General features: G+C 40.4%; 1 protein-coding gene across 1 annotated transcript in view; it reads left to right on the forward strand.

Annotated features, from left to right (window-relative positions):
• The first annotated feature begins 1,810 nt into the window (after positions 1-1,810).
• Positions 1,811-19,891, forward strand: part of satb2 (SATB homeobox 2) — a 37,026-nt gene continuing 18,945 nt past the window's right edge. The window contains exons 1-5 of the mRNA XM_073474089.1: positions 1,811-1,982; positions 7,711-7,896; positions 16,215-16,341; positions 17,781-17,904; positions 18,564-18,666. Of these exons, the coding sequence (XP_073330190.1) occupies positions 1,811-1,982; positions 7,711-7,896; positions 16,215-16,341; positions 17,781-17,904; positions 18,564-18,666 (712 nt within the window). The remainder of the gene's footprint in view (positions 1,983-7,710; positions 7,897-16,214; positions 16,342-17,780; positions 17,905-18,563; positions 18,667-19,891) is intronic.

Consider the following 19,891-nt stretch of genomic DNA (forward strand, 5'->3'; position numbering starts at 1 on the left):
GGAGACCCTCTGTGTTTTTCCACTGTCAAATCTGCTCACTAACTTGATTTCCATACTCCAATATGAAAAGCTCCCATGCTTGTTCTCTTCTCTCTCTTCACCATTTTTCCACAGGCAGTTTCTAATCTCTCTCTCTTCATTGAGGGTCACACATGCTGGCAGATATTGTCCAGGGGCTCGTATGTAAATAAAAGCAGTTCATTTGGCCTGAGCGAGTTGGCTGCTCTTTGATACATTGGCATGTGTCCCCTGTCTGGCCTGGCAGCGTTTCTAATGGCATTACCCTGTATTAGACATTTGGCTGACGCTCCTTTATCAGGGGACACCAACCCATGAGGCTCACACTCTCATGAATGTGTGTGTACATGTTGGGGGTTGTGGCCACACATGTTATGATGTATATGCACTCATACATGTTAAGCACAAACACACAAGTGATCCTAGCCTGTCATTGTCTAGTTTACGTACTCAACAAACACTGACAAGGACGGTCTCTCTCTGTCGTCTCCTCTGTCTCTGTTTCAATTCTTTACCTAAACATATAATATAACATTTCTGCATTCAAATGTCTATAAAAACAACTAGACCATTGTTATATCTGTTATTGAGTGGTGTGCTGCTTATATTATCCCAAATGTGTCCAACAATGTTCAAACACAGAGGAATTCACAAGTTTACTCAGGTAACAGTGTATTAATTCTGATCAGCTATTGCTATAACTTCCGGCAGAGAGTCAGAGAGTGAGGAAGGAAGTTGGCAATCGAGACTTAGCGAGAATAACTATTACTTTGTCTGTGAACATTTGTGACTGAGTCACATCAGGCAGATTTTCATCAGCAGTGGTGCTGTTTGCACCACCAGCAGCGAGTCTGACAATGGGATCATTTGTGTTTTTTTGTGTTACACTTGTGTGTTTTTATTCGCCCCAAACAGCCAGATTACTTTACTGTACATTAGCCTTATACTAGTGAGTGACATCATGCACAGAGGGTGAAAATAAATCCACTTTTTAATCCCAAAAGTTAAATAGTTATCTCTGAGCTCTCCTCCTGTCAGTGAACAGCGTCGGATCAGAGCAGAATCTAATGCGACTCTGGGTGTTTATTCCTCCAGAAGATCTGGCTCTGCACCTGAATCTCCTCCAGAGCTGACAGCTCAGCAAATGTCTTTTGTTAAGTTCTGATAGAGGAACCCCTGGTAAAATTACAGAAATTACATATTGTGTGTTTAAATCCTGCCACTTATTTGGAAAACACTTTTTGCCACTAAAAAGAAAACAATGTCCTACTCTGGCTCAGCTGGCCACTGTAGTTTATAGCATTACTCAAGCAGGAATAAAAAGTGCATTTGTTGGAGACTATTTTCAGCTGTGTATTAATGCATATTTGATACTCTCTTCAGTGTTACGGCAGCAGGAAGTGAGCTTGACTCAAAGTATACCATGTGTGTGTTCATGGTAATGATGAAAGATATAACTTAGTGCAACAGCATGGCTTATTGGTGTGTTTTAATAGTTTTTGGACAACAATGGAAGTCTATGGCACAGAGGAAGATATGATTTGCTACACAGACAATACTTAATTGGATCAATCAATTGTTGGTTTTGGTGTTTTCATTTAATTTGTTTACAATATAAAAATGTTCACTAACCTTAGTAGTTCAATTATACTCATCCATCCACTTGAAGAATTTTTGCTTCACAAAAAATCTGTTTCCCACATTTAGTGCCAACCCCTTCACCACTTTCTTCCTTTAAATGTTTTCAGACTCATTCTCTCTGGCTGGAGCTCCTCTCGGGGTGTGGAGGAGGATGGAGCGAGGAGGGGAGAGTCCCATCACCCAGGACAGTCCTGAGCGGAGGGGAGGCAGCCCAGACCTCAGCGGCCTGCCACCGCCGGGGAAGAAGGGCCGGTTGGAGCTCAATGGGAGCCCCACTGGGCCACGCACACGCCACAACGGAGCCCCACTCAGACCCCTAGGAGGTAAGCCAAATGTTGATAGAGAGATGCAAACATGTGGACTATTAGAAGAGTGAAAATGTCTTCATCTTAAAGCGTTCCCACCCCCTGTTTTTATGTGCATTTTCAAATTTCAGGCTTACCTGAGGTAGAATAGTAAATGTATTGATAAATGCAAAAAACATGCAGTGGAAAGAGACTCAGTTAATAAATCATGAGGCACATGAATTGTGTGAGTTTAATTACCACTGAAGAGATGAAACAGATGAAAACATCTGTGTAAAGGCATGATGTGACAGTAATGGTCCTCATATCAATACATGAAACTTCTCAAACACATTTTGGCAATGTTTTTGCTTGTTTGAAGTGTGACTGGAGCTCTTTCAGTACATCAACTTATTGCACCTTCCTCTGCAGTGCTTTATTGCAGTGGCTCAGAGGCTGAAAAAAGTTCATGCCCCACACAAACAATCATTAACACTGATAGGGGAAGCAACTAATAAAAAAGGATCCAAGTTGGATTTGAGAGCAATAAAGGTCAGCAAACTCTTCTTTGTTTATTTTCCTGACATAAATCATATCCATTAAACTTAGATATTACTCCATATTTTTCCACTAGCCATCTGCGCCCCCTCCTGCATTGCTCTATGCCCCCCAAGGTATCCCATAGCCTGGTTTCAAAACCTCTGGTTTCATGGCACCAGACTGGAGAATAAGCGGCAACAACTGTAAACCTTAACGAACCAACTTCTAATACAACTTTTACACCAAAATGAACGTGTATATGCAGGTTTTAAAATGCAGGTAAACCCATTAAGAATAGGCAATTGACTCCTTTCCCATTGCGAGGAGACCAGTTTTTTTCTTCTTTTTTGTCACAAACAAAAAACAGGGAACAGTAGAAAGCAGCAGATCACATTCCTTATCAAACTGAATCCAGAAGATTTAAACTTGTTTAAAAAAATCTTAATGTACAAAAGTCTGAATTAGACACATTGTGTTTTCGAGGGCTGATGCTGGAAGTTGCTAAGGAGTGAGACATCTCACTTCTTTCTTAGTTCTGTTGAGAGCGGCACATGCTTAGTACTGATCAGGCAGCTGAGAAGGAAGTCACTGACAATGTAACAGTGGTTTCTTTTTTAGTGTCTTTGACTTCAGTCTCTCTTTCAAACTCAGCGCCAGCTGAACGATGTTTAAGAGCTGCTTGAACTTCGACACAGTCATATCGTCGCTCCTGACAAAGGGAGAACATGAGTGTGTCCACCGGTGTTGTGTTTTTATCAGAGCTGATGAGAGTTGGAGCTGATAAACACTTACAGTCATTTGAAACAGGAGTAAATGTTGATGGTACCAATTTTCGTTGAAGACAAATTCCAGATGTTAGTGGGTATTGGTTGGTTATTTGGTTACCAGTGTGAAAGGGGTATAGTAGTCCCATAACAGTCCTGAATAGAAAGGCACATCTTCTGTAAATTTGGTGAAGATTTGCATTCAATTTGGATCCAGACAAAACTTTTCTTTATGAAAGGTTTTTGGATACATACATACCTAAAAAATAAAATAAGAAGTGAACAAAAAGGTAAAAAATCACTTTTCCAAATTGCACTCAGACTCTTGGAATGCTGAATTTTGCTTAAATAGAGAAAGCTGAATGACAGCATGTCAAACAGGTCCTGCCACTGCACCCAGGTGTCAGAGGTTTTGGAGCTCTTAAACCCAAAGACAGCCTTTGGCTCTGCAGTGAACCACATCCTGGGGTTGAGCTGAGTTTGGCTCAGAGCGCTGTGTTGTAGCCGGCAGCACTGCTGGGAGAACCCAAGCTGCTTCTGCACTGTTAATCTATAAGTCTGGGGGGAACTGTATAATACAGGCTTTCCAAATAAAGGAGATTGCTCCATATAAACAAGATTTATACAACTCACTCTGGGTTATCGATCCCTGCACTCATTGTGAAAGTTATTTCTTGTTTATGTGTGTGTGTGTGTGTGTGTGTGTGTGTGTGCATGTGTGTGGGCTCTTATTCCTCAGTCTGGGTGTTTGTGTTCCCACATGTTTACAGAAATGTCTTAGGTATTCTCTTTAACTCTAGATTTTCCTTTAACCTTCCTTAAATATAGAAAAAAAGAATTTACACTATTTGATGTAAATGATTTTACACATTTTTACAGTTTACGTTGTTTGACAAATTTGCTTTCAAAGAGCCAAGGATTTTAAGGCTGCCCTATTAGATCAAACAGAAGTATTGTAGATATTATGTGCATCTTTTTTTATTTATTTTTTTATTTTTTTACAAATTTCACCTTAAATTGATCATTAAATATTTCTGCAAGACTCTGGGATCTTTGTAAGAGTAAGAAAAAACTTTTTGCACAGTGCCTGGCAGCACGTTTTGAATCAGTGAAAGAGGTTAACAAATTCACAAGGAGCTCAGATTTGACCACAGAAGAGAAGAAAAAGCAATGGGTTGAAATGAGACTGAATAAATGTTTAAATGTAAAGAAGAAGAAAACACTTCAGTGTGAGAAAAGTGACGAGGGATGGAGGGAGGGACAGAGAGAGGAAGGAGGAAGGAGGAAGGGGTTTCCTGTGCTGAATGGATGGTTGGCCTGTAATAATGACGGGTTGTCTTTGAAGACAGGAAACTCGACGTGTCTCCTCCAAACCACACTGCTGCCACGAGGAGGGGGCCACACACACACACACACACACACACACACACACACACACACACACACACACACACACACACACACACAGATTTACATTCTCACACACACCATATGTCCACATTCACAAACTTGTACGCTGTGACTCTCACACCCAAGAATTGCTGCCAAGATACACACCCACTTACACTCCACACACACACACGCACACACGCACACACAGAGAGCACACATATCTTATTTTAATGTCCCCGTTCACTCATCCCCATACATATTAGAGGGATTAGAGGTTTGAGGCAACATCGTATCATCCAAACCAGATCATACAGTCAGTGGGCAAATCACAGGACACTGGATATAAGAGAAGACAGACTGAGGTGGAGCGAGCAAGTGAGAGAAAGAGAGAGAGAGAGAGAGTGAGAGAGAGAGAGAGAGAGAGAGAGAGAGAGAGCTGGTCAGAGGGAGCTGCTCTGTGTTGACAGTTATATTTCCCTGTTGGGGGAAATTCACTTACTTGAATTGGCACGGTGCTCCAGTGTGTAATTCACTCCATGAGAGCCTGGAGGACTGGGAGCAGAGTGATTAATGAGGAGGAAATAGAAATATAGGAATTGACTGATTAAAACAACGGGTGGGATGGATCTGGGTTGGGGTGGGGGCCTAATGCTGCATGCACCTCATATCTTTGTATGGAGGAGTGTGTGTTTGCGCACTGGGAACAGGACTGTGTGTGTGTGTTTGGTATTGTGTGGTACCCATGCGGTAAAACACATTGCCATGCTCTGTATTATTAGTGCTGGGACGCTGCCTAATGCTCTCACTCCATCATTTCTTCAGAGAGCTTTAATTAATTGCCAGTTGACAGGTGGCCCAAAACCAAAAGGCTTTTAGGAAAAAGCTGATATTGGAGAGGAGGGATTGATATTAGTGCAGGGAGCCAAAAGGACACGGATGCTAGGAGAATATGTTGGAAGTGGATACTTAATGTGACCAGCTACTGAAAATACTGAGGAGGAACAAATGCTTGTCTCTATTTAAATGTTTAACTGCTCTATTAATAATGTAGAGCTAATGGGGATAAATAATAAATAAATAAGCAATAATGTAATAAACAAGCTAGAGGTGGAGATTGCTAAGATATAAACGAGAGGAGTGGCATTTCATGTACATGATTAGTGCCTCAGAGTGCATTATCGTGTATACTGCAACAAAAGAAGCACAACATAATATAACATGGCCAAAAATGCAGGATTGTTTGTAGTCAGATGATTGGTTTCAACTGTGATTTACCTGGTAAATGAAAGCTGAAGTTGATTTCTATGACAGCAACAGGTCATTAAAATAAAGTTTAAAATACAGAAACAAAGCAAAAAAAAAAAAAAAGAGAAAAAGCTGCAAATCCAAATTTGCTCATCCAGAGTAGGCCACTGTTAACTCTGTCGCTGAAGAGGAGGAATATTTTACTTTGCTTATTAAATGTGTCAGATATGGCCAGAATGTTTTAAATCGTTAAAAAAGGAACCAACATTATCAACACAGTGTGAAGAAACAGTGTGGATGTTATGTTGAAGACATCTATGTTCTGTGTTGCAGAGATGTCTACTGAAGTTAGCATGTTCTGATATACCCTCTAGTTTCAGCTAGTTTAAGCTGAGAGATGTATATGAGCGGTGAGTTTGCTACATTTCAGAAGCTCTCATTGTTTTAGTCTAAAGAATGAACAAAGTAAACAAACACAATTTCAAGATACAAAATATTTGTACATCTATTTTCCTTAATAAAAAAAGTAAACAAGAGCTGAGCCCTAATGCCTGTGGTGACTCCCCCTGTGATCCGCATTCTCTGTCCAGTCAAGCACCAGGAGCACTAGCTCCACGGCTAACTGAGCCATGAGCAATAATATAACAGTATTACAATAATATAATGAGCTAATTAGCTAACAGTGGCTAGCTAAAGCAAAGGATAGCTAGCAAAGAGCATCAGTTGTGGGTTACTCTGGTGATATGCTGCCCCCTATAGTTTTGGAGCTACTTTGAATTTTTGCCATGTTTTACAGTTTATATCTTTAAGTTACACATTTTAGCTATAACATGAAAATGGAGTTAAATTAACATGATGAAATTAAATTTGGATATTGGTGTTGCACTGTAAGACAACTGCCACTAAATCAGGAATAGTGTGGTGGTTAATAAGACTGTCCTCACCAGAAAGCACTGATCATTTGTTCAACCAGTTAAACTGACTTATGATTATATTTTCTGACAAGGAACACTTGTGGTCTTAAAATTATGCAATTTCCCCCACAGGATCAATAAAGTACTTCTGATTCTGATTCTGATTCTGCTTCTGAAAAAAAAAAAAAAGTCAGAAGTAGCATGAGACTGTACAAAACTGTGAGTTTGACACAGAATGTTGTCCTGACACTTGTCCAGACCCAATAATTTAAAGATTCTCTGGATTTACTTAAATTTGTTGCAGTTAATAATTAATATAATTGTTGCTGCTGTGAATTGGTCAGGGTTTTTGCCCTGTGTGTGTGTGTGTGCTGGGAGAGCTGCAGTTTGCTTCATCCAAACCCATCTGGCCTAAAGACTCACAGTGTCAGTGTCATTCTTCTGTATTAACATTTATTTACATCATTGAAATTAATATTATTTTATATTAAATTATTTTATCTGTTTATACTCTAATGACAGTAGCAGTCATGTCAGTGTGAGTTTTTTGAAATTTGTATATTCTTTGCATATCTATCAGTGGAGCCATTCTAATGACTGCCTATCTAATAGGCCGTTAGATTAGATGTCTGGAAATGTCTGGTTGACAGTGAACAGTACTGTTACAGTCCATTTAGGAATGCATATCATTTGTTTTACATCTTTGCTTGATTGTAGCCTATTGAGAATTTCAGGTGTTGCAGTATTCAACAGTGTAAAACAAAAGGATGAAGTGATTACAAACCGTACCCACAATAAATGCGATCCACATGTCTGCTGTCTATGAGGGATTAACTGTGTTGGGATCACAGACAATAAAATCCAGACATTAAAAGAATCTTCTTGTTGTTTTCTCCTCTTCCTTCTCCGCAGGTCTGATGATTCCAGTCTTCTGTGTTGTGGAGCAATCGGATGGAGGGATTCAGACAGACGGATGTGAAGGAAGAGAGGAGCATGCTGAGTTTGTTCTGGTCAGGAAGGATATTCTCTTCTCTCAGCTGGTGGAGACGGCTCTGCTGGCCCTCGGCTACTCCCACAGCTCAGCCGCACAGGCCCACGGTCAGTCAGAGAGACACTGCAAACACCACAACACCACTACTGTCACATCTCTTTATTCTTCACATACTTTTAAAGACATTTTAAATCAATCTTATAGATTTTCAAAATAAATTGTGATCCACCCCTAGCTTTTTATCTACTTGAAATCTTTTAAAACAAATACATTTACCATGCTACTACATTCTCCCCACTAACACTAAGGGGGAACCAACTTGTATGCTTTCTTTCTGAGAGTTTGAGGAGAAGATCAATATCACTCTCAAGTTTATACAGTAAATATGAAGCTACATATGAAGCCAGTTAGCTTAGCTTAGCATAAAGACTGGAAGCAGGTGGAAACAGCTAGCTTGGCTCCATCTAAAGGTAATAAAGTCTCACTTCCAACACCTCTAAAGCTCACTAATTAACAACTAGGGGAGACTTTAGGATGTTACTGATCCCTGCTCCTGTTAAACAGAGATATAATGCATGAATTTGTGATCTTTAGAGGTGTTGTTAGGCAGATTTGTTAGCATCAGACAGAGCCAGGCTAGTTGTTTTCCCCCTGTCTCCAGTCATTATGCTAAGCTAAGCTAACTGGCTTCATATAAAGCTTAATATTTAGTGTACAAATGTAAGGGGGATCTTCTCTTATCATCTTCTCATATTTCCCCTTGTCTTCAGTCTTTATGCTAAGCTAGACAGCTATATATTTACCGTACTGACATGATAGTGGTATTAATATTCTCCTTCTATATTCTACTTCTGCCAGTGAGCGATGATAGTAGAGATACCATCACAGCCAATAAAGGAGTGCCACCTATGAAGTCAAACCTCAGACAGAAATACCATGCCAATGGACTTTGCAGTTGTGGACATGGAGGAGGTGTTTAACAACAATGATGCGTCATGAATTTATAAAACTTAGTTGTAAAGATGATCAGCTTTTTAGGTTTGGCAGAGAAATACAGAATACCAGCATTCTTAAAAAAAAAAATGCTATTACGCTATCATTAAAAAGCTAAATATCTGAGGTCAAGCTGCCTCTTTTTGTTAGTATGAAGATGGCTTCATGAAGACCATTAATAATACCCATGATTTTCTAACCACCAAGCGTCTCTCACTTTGTAAACTATGGCACTATGACTCAGAATTAAACAGCATGCAGCTAAAGGGTCAAGACGAGAATGATCTTTGAAAGGAGACGCTCCCTCTAATCAGTGGCATGAGAAGAAAACTGGATGTGAGATGGTCTATTTCGAGCAGACACTGTACTGTTACAGTGGCAATAAGCACAGGAATGTTTCAAAAACACAACTAAGACACAGACAGAGCCTGTAAAAACTCATTAAAGACACAACAAAGAGCTGGACAGGAATGTCTGCGCAATACAAAAATACATTGTGTGTTTGTGTGTGGGGTAAGCATGTGTGTATGTGTGTGTGTGTGTGAACAGTGTGTGTGAGAATGTTTATGAAGCAGAGGAAAAGAAAAACTCTATAATTTATTGTTGCACACATGGTAGTCATCTGCAACAGGACAGTGTCATTTACTGCTGTCTTTTCTCAAGTATGCAGAAAATTCCATCTGGGGAAATTGCCTCACAAATGGTAACAACCCAGCGACAGTAAGCAACATGGCTATTGCAATAGACTGAAAATGGTGGGAGATCCCCATCTGTTTGAGATCTCGCTCCAGTGTTAGCGTGTGTCTGTGTGTGTGTCATCCCGTCAGGTCTCGTTCGAATTAAGTCTGCAGACCCATGAGGATGCAGACATGGTTCCAATGTGTATTCAGTGTGATTGCACGTGTGTGTGTTTGTGTGTGTTCTCTCCATCTCATAAACACTGCCACAGGTAATCCCTTTACTGCCTCAAGGCCAACAGCTCTTATCAGACATCCAGCCCACCTGCAACAGGCCGTGTACTCTCGACCTCCACCTCCCTGTTCTCTCAGCTCACGTCCAGCAGAGCAGCATGTCTCCTGACAGTGCCCCCATTTAAACTATAAGCATACATTTTAATCTACTGCACTTTCACTTTTCTGAAGAGGAAGATTTGTAACGAAATTCATCCTGCAGTCTAGTATTATTATTTCTATTATAACCAAATAAAGTGATAAAGATAATCTGGCTAAATAGTTTAGCCGAGTTCCCATATCTGAAGAATTGCTTACTTATAGCCAACTAAAATAAGACACAGATTGTAAATAAAAACTAAGGCAACATCAGTGCTAGAATTATCAGAACCATTAATGTTATTAGAATATTGGGACTGGAAAAGCAGTGCAAGAATTAGGTAACATAACATGAACATACAAAAACACAAAAATATACAAAAACACTCAAATAGAAGTAATTCCAGAGAGACTACAGATCATTTAATTGCCACAAAAATGGCTCTTTTAAAGGATATTTATATTGAAGATGTCTTGGAAACCTGACAGTATACTTTTAAGGAGGAGATAATTAGGGAACGCACACCGATGTTGGATAGGTGCTGGCCACGATGAGGGAATAGGTGTTGAGGAAAATAGTTGCACACTCAGCTATGATACAAAATAAAGTTTTAAAAAATTAACAACATTTACATTTACCAACAGTCTTCTTCAGGGTATTAGGGGACGTAACAGCTGAATAACAACTGTCATGTCCCTTAAAACCCTGAAGAAGACTGTTGGTAATTTATTAAAGCCTGTTTTGACATCATAGCCATCGTCCTGCCACTCAGCAGCCATCTTGGCAACTCCCCAAGGCAATTATTTTCAGGCAAACAAGACCAGGCACCTATCTAAATGAATGAGGAGAGGGCCACAACTTCAGTGGTCACTGGGGCATAAAATTTGCATCATCTCTGCTAAAAAATGCTCACAAAGTTTGGTGACTTTGCAGACGCGACACTGTCAGCTAATCGCACCAGCGCACTCGAACAAATACATGTTCAATGCCCAATGTTTGGACGTCATCCTTCTTCTTAATCCTGTGCATTAGTGTGATATCCTCCTCTTCCATTCTTATTAGAAGTCTGTCTGCAGCCACAGACAAGCTCAAGTCAATGAAACAACATATGCTGATATGTTTCCTGGCTGGCTGTGATAAAGCGGACATTTGGCTTTTGGGGAAAAGGAGCGATATGTGTCACACAAACACAATTTCCGACTTTACTATTCAAAATGCTTAAAGTGGTTTGTCTACTCTCTTACTATTAGTAGTGTGCAGCTGTTTTCCTTCGCACGGGTCTGTCCCGTGTAACCATCTATTTATTAACTCATTCTTATCAGCTGGTTATGTTGTAGATCTTTTTTTGTCTTTTGGTTGTAAAATTCAGAACTGCAATTGACAGCCTGTTAAAGCGAGTTAGAAAAAGACACAACACACAGATGCATATTTATCCTGCTGTGATGGCCTAAAATAGCCCACTGAATTCTATGGTGAGTGTTTGCTACGGTTTTCGCAGATGAATGCCATTAGTTGCACTTTTAGCCAGTGTTTTTGCCAAGTATCAGGGGAGGTCTCTGTTTGTCTGTCTGTGTCATCAGTGTGTATGGAAAACAGCGAGCCACATTGGTCCCCTGTCCACATCAATGCTCTCCCCTCTAAAAGCACCACACCAGGGGCTTCAAAGGCAAGACCAAACGGGACATCACAACTCAACACAAACAAAACTCTGAGACTTGACTTGACCACTGTTCACTCACAGTGTGTGTATCTGTGCACAAACACACACACACACACACACACACACACACACACACACACACACACACACAAACACACACACACACTTGTAAACTCTATTTAACCCATGCAAGGATGCATTTGCTCACCCTAAAGCTCACATAAACTTGGTTTAGAATCCCATGTAGTCATGCAGTATCACGGACAAAACACACAGACACACAGACACACAGACACACACACACACACACACACACACACACACACACACACACACACAGCTTCTTTCAAATGAATACTTTTTGTTTTTTAAAACAAGCGTTTATGTTAAATGAATAATTTCTGGCTTAAATTATACATTTTTTCCCCTGCGGTCCACAACCAAAATTACACAGAGTCCCAGCTATTTTCTCCCTGTTTGAATTGTGTCCTGCATTCTTGTGTCCCAGCGGTGTATTTAAAGTCCCCGCCGAGGACCACGGCCTTTCTTTAATTAGCTCAGCCCAGTAATTAACTGGGAGATATTGTTTATTTCAATTATAAGGGTCTGAAGGCTTTTATAGAATGGATGGGAGCAGACCTGTACTTTACGGCTTTAGTCAGTGAACAGTTAACAGTGGTCAGTGGGGGAGGGGGGGGTAGAGAGAGCATTGTTGGAGTGCCACGTCTAAAAGGCCACAAAGGGTCACTGCTGCAGACCAGGTCAGCAATGTACTGGACATCTGAGCTCAGACCTTCTGTAAATTGTAGTCTTGGTTCTGTCAGCGTGCTGTTGCATTTTTGCCACCACTTACTTATACGACATTCTTATTTGTTTAAGACAAACTCACTTATTTATGTATTATTTTGCTAATTTCCAGAAATTTGGAAATGCTATGCTAAATCCTACGATTTTGATAATGCAGCCAAACAGCATCATTTGTTTGACGATGCCTGGTAAATTTCTTCATCTTTCAAACTTCTGACACCAGTTTGAAATTCAGCTTTTTGTTAAGAATTAGTACTAAACCCCATCCTCATACCATGGCACTGTTCCCAAAACAGCAAACAGGGCAGGTGTAACAGACCGTCATCATACACGACACTGTTTGGTTAGGTTGTGGCACTAAAGCTACTTGTTTAGGTTGACGAAAGCATTGTGACTTAGGTTAAAATAACTACTTTATGTATTTCACTTGAGTTACATGTTGTGCTGGGTAGTAAGTTAGAATAACTCAACATTCACCTTCACTTCCACTCTGGACACGAACAGCAGTCTCCTGGACAAAATTCCTGTGTTTATTTGCCCCAACCATCTTCCCCATCCTCCAATAACAACGTGAAGCTCTTTATATGTCACCTGACTTCCTCGTTTGCTGCTGTAATAATTACTACAGCTGTAGAGGTCACCGCCTAACAAGAAACGTAAATACGGGTCTTAAGCTGCTTTCACAGTTGACCTATATAATCATTTTTCTGATCCCCATGACATGTAAACTGAACTTCATGAACCTCTTGGTTCAACATTGATCTGTCATACTTATCATTGTTGTGTGCACAGTTTATGTGTGCAATGGAGGATTATTGCCAATGTTCTGGGTGTGCTCCCTCCTGTTTTTAGCTCAGAATGAAGTGGTTTAGATCATCTGTTGGCCTGTTTACAGCCTGTCTCATTGTCAGCACACGTTTTTTTTTTGTTGCCCCTTCAGACTTTGTTGAAGTGCAACGGGCCACGAATTCCCTATTTTAAAATAAACATACAGGTATGAGGCTATGAGTAAAATCTACTGCTCAATGACACATTAAATTCAGCTTTATAGACAAACTTAAACAACATTTCATAAAGTTTGCCTCATTAGAATGTTGCATACCTGTTTTTAGTATTTTGGATGAAGTGAGTTTTGACTTATACTAAGCCTTAAACTCATTGCTGCTATTTTTCTGCTCCCCCCATGAAGGGTTCGACATCTTGCACACTTTTTCACAGATAAGCTTTTCAGAAGCGTTTCAGCAGAGAGGAGCACTCCCTGAAATGACAGCATGACAGATTTTCATCAAGAGGAGATCCTTAGGGTGCAATGAAGGATGATAGGGGTGAGTCAGGCTTATGGGGTTTACCTCAGTGTGTGCCAAGGGTGGAACCTGGAACCAGTTTGGAAGAAGCCCCGCATGCGTGTGCAGGCTGCTGCCACCATTAAGACTTATTCTACCATGGGACAATGGGATTACTGTGTGTACTCGTTTATTTGTGTGTGTGTGTGTGTGTGTGTGTGTGTGTGTGTGTGTGTGTGTGTGTGTACAGGCATCCATGCATGCAGGCCTGCGTGAGTGTTGATGAGAGGAGTCAGAGACATCAGTGTGTGTTTGTGTATGGATTTGCGTTTGTGTGGATGGGCACACTCAGACATGAGCCAAGCCACCAGCCGGCCACATAAAAGCATGTCTCTGGGAGGTGGAATTTTAATGTGGAAATGGGAACAATGATTTCTACTTTTAAATGTGGACAAGAAGCAGAGCCCATTGAACAGCAGACCAAAAATGATGGATCAATTATTAATGCATTTACCATCACACTGTGAGCGTGTGAGTGTGTGACTGTGTGTGTGGGTGGGTGTGTGCTTGCATGCAAGCTGGTACATGTACATGTCCACTTCTCAGTGTGCTGTCATGTGTCCTCTGTGAGTTTGTGTTTGTCTGCTTATTCACGCGTTTGCTTCCACCCAGTTTGGCATTAGAGAAATTGTTATGACTTATTTTCAGATGTGTGGATGGTGCATGCTGAAGATAGCTGAGAGAAAGAGTTTCTTTGTGTGTGTGTGTGTGTGTGTGTGTGTGTTTTAGTGTCTGTCTGTATGAAAGAGAAAGAGACAGAAAAATAAGAACAAAGAGAGGAGGATGTGCTCAGTGTTTTCCTCTCTGTCATAAAATGATTTGAGTGTTTTATTTCATCTCATTAAAAATCTTCTCTTACAAAAAACTTAAACTTTTTTGCATGTGAAATTCCTGTTGTCACACTAACATATTTTATTTCACGTGTAAAATAGACAGTGACCACCGAGAAAAACAGATGTAATTTCATGATTTCATGTGACAATTTCACACATATATGTGAAAACGTTATGTTATATGACATGTAAAACTGTTATGACTTTAATTTAATATGAACAATATTTGAAAATCATTGCCTTAAAATGTAATCTCCCAAAACCACAGATACATTTTTCACATGTGAAATGGAGCTTCCTATATGATAAACTCACATGTGCTACTTTTCTGTCTCTTCTTGTGTAGCATAAAGGGACTACAACTTACAACTCGTTGTGCAACTGTGTGTTGTAAAATGACAATTAAATGAACCTTTGAACCTTTAAACCTTCAATAACAGTTGAAGAGTTGAAGATGTTTCCCTCACATAAATATGACATTGCCTATATAGGTTGAAAACTACGCTTTCATATTGGAAAAATAAAAACATTTTCATGTGCAGCAACTGTTATAATAGAGTTATCTAGTTCAGTTTGGGTTCTTAAACGTTGTCATGGTGGTCTTAGGATCCTCTGGGGTTCTTCTCAGCCCTGAGGGGTCCAGTCCATTCTGTTCATAGTGGATTAAATGATGCTCCCCCCTGTATGACCGGATAATTAAGAACACAGCTCGGCCTGACTGCAATCAAAGATATAACTGAGATATAAACAGAGTGGAGGAGAACAAAAAGAGGGAACAAAGAGAGAGCGAGAGAACAGAGTGGTCCAAGGAGAAGAGAAATTTGAAGACAGGAGGAAGAAAACGAAGGAGAAAGATATGGGGGGAGGGGAGGTGGTAGGCAGAGAGTGAGGAAGACGGGGACAGAAAGAGAGGGAGAGAGAGGACCCGTCTGGATCTCATTTAGAGGATAGTAATGCGATTAGCTTTGTTTAGTTTTCACAGCTCCAGCCAGTCCTCAGGAAAAAACCTCTGTGAGTGTGTGACTGTGTGTGAACGAGTAGGTGAAGTGTGGTAGTGTGTATTGCGACCTGTGCCTGCATGGTTTTTGAGTCTGTATTCTTCTATACCCAGTTTCAGTAAGTAAAAGTAAAGATGCCATCTATTTTTTTAAACTTTTCAATGCTTATAGCAGCACAAATGAACAAATGACATGAAAAAAATGTTTTTTGTAATTAAGTTGAACTGACCTGCGTATTGCTGATTTTTTAACTGTCTTTGACTCTCTGCTTTACCATGAGAAGGGATGGACTCTTTAGTGACCAAACAACTAGAGTGGCTCAAACAACCTCTACCAGAATCCACACAAATATCACGCCAGCAGGACTTACTGAGCAGTGAAACAGGGCTGACACTAACAGGTTTATTGTAGCAGCTGGGCTTATTAAATGTAACTGAAGAGCCAACATTTAACAGGGTGTACAAAGTGCTTTTTAGTAATGACGGAATTTTTTTTGTAAATTTAATAGCCAGGGTAAATAATGTCCAACGCAAAAGCAGCAAATCTGACATGATTTTCTAAAGTATATTACGGGTACAACACGTTAGAGAGGGTACAGGGTACTAGATAACAGAATATAAATGGATATTCCTGTTTTTATCTTGCAATGACAAATGTGTACTATCTGTGTCTTTGTATTATGTCAAAATGTTAAAACAAATTAAAACTTAAATGACAGAATTCTTTTATGTCTCCGTCCAGGCATCATCAAGGTGGGAAGGTGGAACCCTCTGCCCATCCACTTCCTGACTGACGCACCAGAAGCTACAGTTGCTGACATGTTGTTGGAGGTCTACCACATGGTCACACTACGCATCCAGCTGCAAAGGTCAGAATGAGTCAGATGTCACAGGTTACAGTTTTCCAGACATATTTGGATCTAATTTACTGGATTTTAGATTTATTGTCTGTGGCATTTCACAGACTTTCAGTGAGAAAGTGGAAATGTTTACATTCTAAATCTGGGATTTTCCACTCAACAACACTCCTCTATTGAATATGAAACACATTGGAATGACTACATGTCCATATTTTATGGACACAGTAAGGCTTTTTAACCATACACTGTGTGCGGTTGCACTGAATCAGAGACTTGGTCCGCTGCTGCTGATGTCATTGCTGTTCAAGAATTTATCATATCTATCAAATTTGAAAGCTGCAGTATTGAAACACTAAAGCTCCAGTTAAACAGCCCGGTTGGGGATTTATCTATTATCTGTTTCTGTCGGGAAGAGTACGTGTGCCAGGAAATTCTAGTTCCCTCGAATAAGTGAGGCAGGATCTTGTGATGGACAGATAAAAAACAGATAAACTCCAGATGAGAGGCTTATTATTGTTATTGTCTTGGCGCATACCAGCCAGGTTTGTTTACGTGTTTGTGTGTGTATCCATGGCAATGGCAGCGTTTCGGCCCACTTAGAGCTCAGAGTTGAAATGATTTATCTGAGGTTAAAATAAAGAAAGAAAAAAAAACAGAGTGATTGTGGGGAGATACTGTAGGTCTAAACAGGAAGTAGTGTATTGAAGTTGAGGTCATACAGATATTTGAAAGATCAGTGGTTGGGGGTTAATTGAGGGTTAAAGGTAAAGTTTAACATTTTTGCAAGTATTCATACTTGCTTCATTGCCAATTGTTAGTGAAGATTGACACCATTCTTATGTCTGCACTGTAAATACGAAGCTACAGCCAGCAGCTGGTAAGGTTAGCTTAGCATAAGGACCAGAAAGGGGTGGAAACAGTTTGCCTCGCTCAGTTTGAAGGGAACACAATTTGTCTACCACCACCTCTAAAGCTCAATAATGAATACATCATGTCTCAAATATGTACATAAACTGAAGTGTACAAACAACAAGTTGTGGTTTTAAGGAGGGTTATGTGTCTGACAATTTCTTGGCCAGGAGAATTTGCCACGTTCTTGGTATGTTGTAAGAGATTAAAACTGACGTTTTAATCTTCTGTGCTGGGGGGTAGATTTTGTTACTTTGGGACAAAAGCAGGCTAGCTGTTTCCAGGTTTAACAGGTTGCTGGCTGCACTTTCATGTTTAGTGTGGTATCAATCTTCTCATTTAACTCTTTGCAAGAAATAGATAGCACAGGTCCCAAAATGGCAAACTACTTCTTTATCTTTAATGAACATCAAAAATAAACAGATAGAAACACATAGAATTCAATTCTTAAGTTTTGTTTTTATAGTTGGTCCATTTGTGTCTCAATACATTACCCAAAAATGTAACTGAGTTCTGTGTGTTGTTTTGGCTTGTTGTAGTTTCTCAAAGCTGGAGGACCTGCCCTGTGAACAGTGGAACCACGCGACTGTCAGGAACGCTCTCAAAGAGCTGCTGAAGGAAGTGAACCAAAGCACTCTGGCCAAAGAGTGTCCTCTGTCACAGGTAACATCTGGCTATTGCTACACAAAAACACATCGTACCTCAGGCTCCTTAACTTCACCTGGTCCTCATCAGAGAGCTCCTTTTCGATTCAGTTAACCTTTATATCTACTCTCAAAGAGGTTATTTTACACTGTCAATTTTCAGTCTCCTTCACTGACTAGACAATCACATGTCCTGCCCAAATCCTGAAGTTGTCAATAATCATCAATTACCATTATATTTTAATCAAACTCAACCAAAAAAAATTAAGAACTTGTCTCCTCAATTGTGTGAATCTCCCCAGTTGTATGTTTGGCCCACTGTCCTGGTCTCATAATGACTGGTTTGTGAGACTGTGTGTATGTGTGTGCATACTGTGTTTAAATGGTGGGGGTGTTGAATGCAACAACATCAATTGCAAACGTGTGTGTGTGGCTGGATATTCTCGCTCTGCACTGTACTGGCTCAAGTTTCCATGGGTGGCTTCCAATCATGATTAATGTTTATCTATGTCTATTGTGTATGTGTGTATGTGTATGTGTGTGTGTGTGTGTGTGTGTGTGTGTGTGTCTGTGTGTGTGTGTGTTTATGTAGTGCCATGCCATGTGGTTGTAGCGTGAGTGTAAGCATTTCATATTATGCTGGTTATTAATTATCTTCCCCCTCTCTTTCTCTCTCAGAGTATGATTTCGTCCATAGTAAATAGTTCCTACTATGCCAATGTCTCCACTGCCAAATGCCAGGAGTTTGGCCGCTGGTACAAGAAGTATAAGAAAATCAAAGGTGAGCCGTACAGTAAACAGTGGTCTAACTTCTATGGATGTGGTTGACCAGTGTTCCCATAATCCAGGTTTGGACCCCAACAAGGGGTGAACGTAAATGGTGTATTCACTTTTTCATTACAACAGGGAAAACCATCTGCTGACAGCGCAACGGTTGTGTTACTCTGGCGAGTGTTTCTTTGACCCAAACAGACAGATAACTCTACTATACATTAGCTATAAGCTAGCAAGCAATGGCAGTGAGTGTGTGCGTCTGTGCGTTTTAAATTCAGTGAACGTCTCACTAAACTCAGCACTCACCAGAGATTCTGATTCTGACTGTGGGTGTGTCTTCCTCCAGAAGATCTCTCAGTGCACCTGACCCCCTCCTCCAGAGCTATCCGGCTAAGCAGCGCCTCCCTGCCCTGCCCGGCCCTCCCCACACACACACTCGACAAACATCTTTTGTTTTGTTTTGATAGAGAGACCGTTAGCGGCAGAAATGACATATTGTGCATTTAAGCTAAACCGAAAGTTGTGCAAAAGGGGGTTAAGGCGTAGCTGCAGAACCTATGTACATAACTGCGTAGTTACGCTAGAGATTATGTGCACCTAACGTTTCTCCTACAAGCTTCTGAATGCAGATGAGACAGTGGAAAACAAAATTCAGAAGTTGAAGACAGCTCAATAGTGCTTTTCAGTAGCATCTAGCAGAGACATCACTGCAACATTTCTTCCTGCCATGCTTACCACTCTCTCTCACCATGAAAGAATGAAAGTAAAGACAGCAATTGTGTCTCAGTAGTCTCCTATTCAGACTAAAGAGTCAAGGCTGTGTGTATGCAACCCACCACAGGCCTATATCATAAAGTAAACAAAGTAATGTAAACACATTTAACTGTGGGGGATATAATTCAAGTGCGGTGTGGCTTGATCACGTATGATACATTCATCTAATGCTGCATTGGTGCTTTCAACGGCTGAAATCCGACCATGTAATTTAAATAAAAACTTATGCTGTAGGCATCTATGACGGGACTTCCATTAACCCCTTGTATCAAGTATAAACCCAGCTCCAGACATGCTACCTGTGATGAAGGGTAGAAGTAAACTTTGCTTTGTATAGAATGCTGGGAACCCCTGCAGTAGACTTAACAATGCAGCCTCATGGTCCTTTGACTTTCCTCAAACGTATCATCTGTAATGACTCTTCTTTGCCAAACGTAACTTGATCGTAACATTCAGTC

This window comes from Pagrus major, chromosome 9 (assembly GCF_040436345.1).
Source record: "Pagrus major chromosome 9, Pma_NU_1.0".
NCBI classification, from domain to species: Eukaryota; Metazoa; Chordata; class Actinopteri; order Spariformes; family Sparidae; genus Pagrus; species Pagrus major.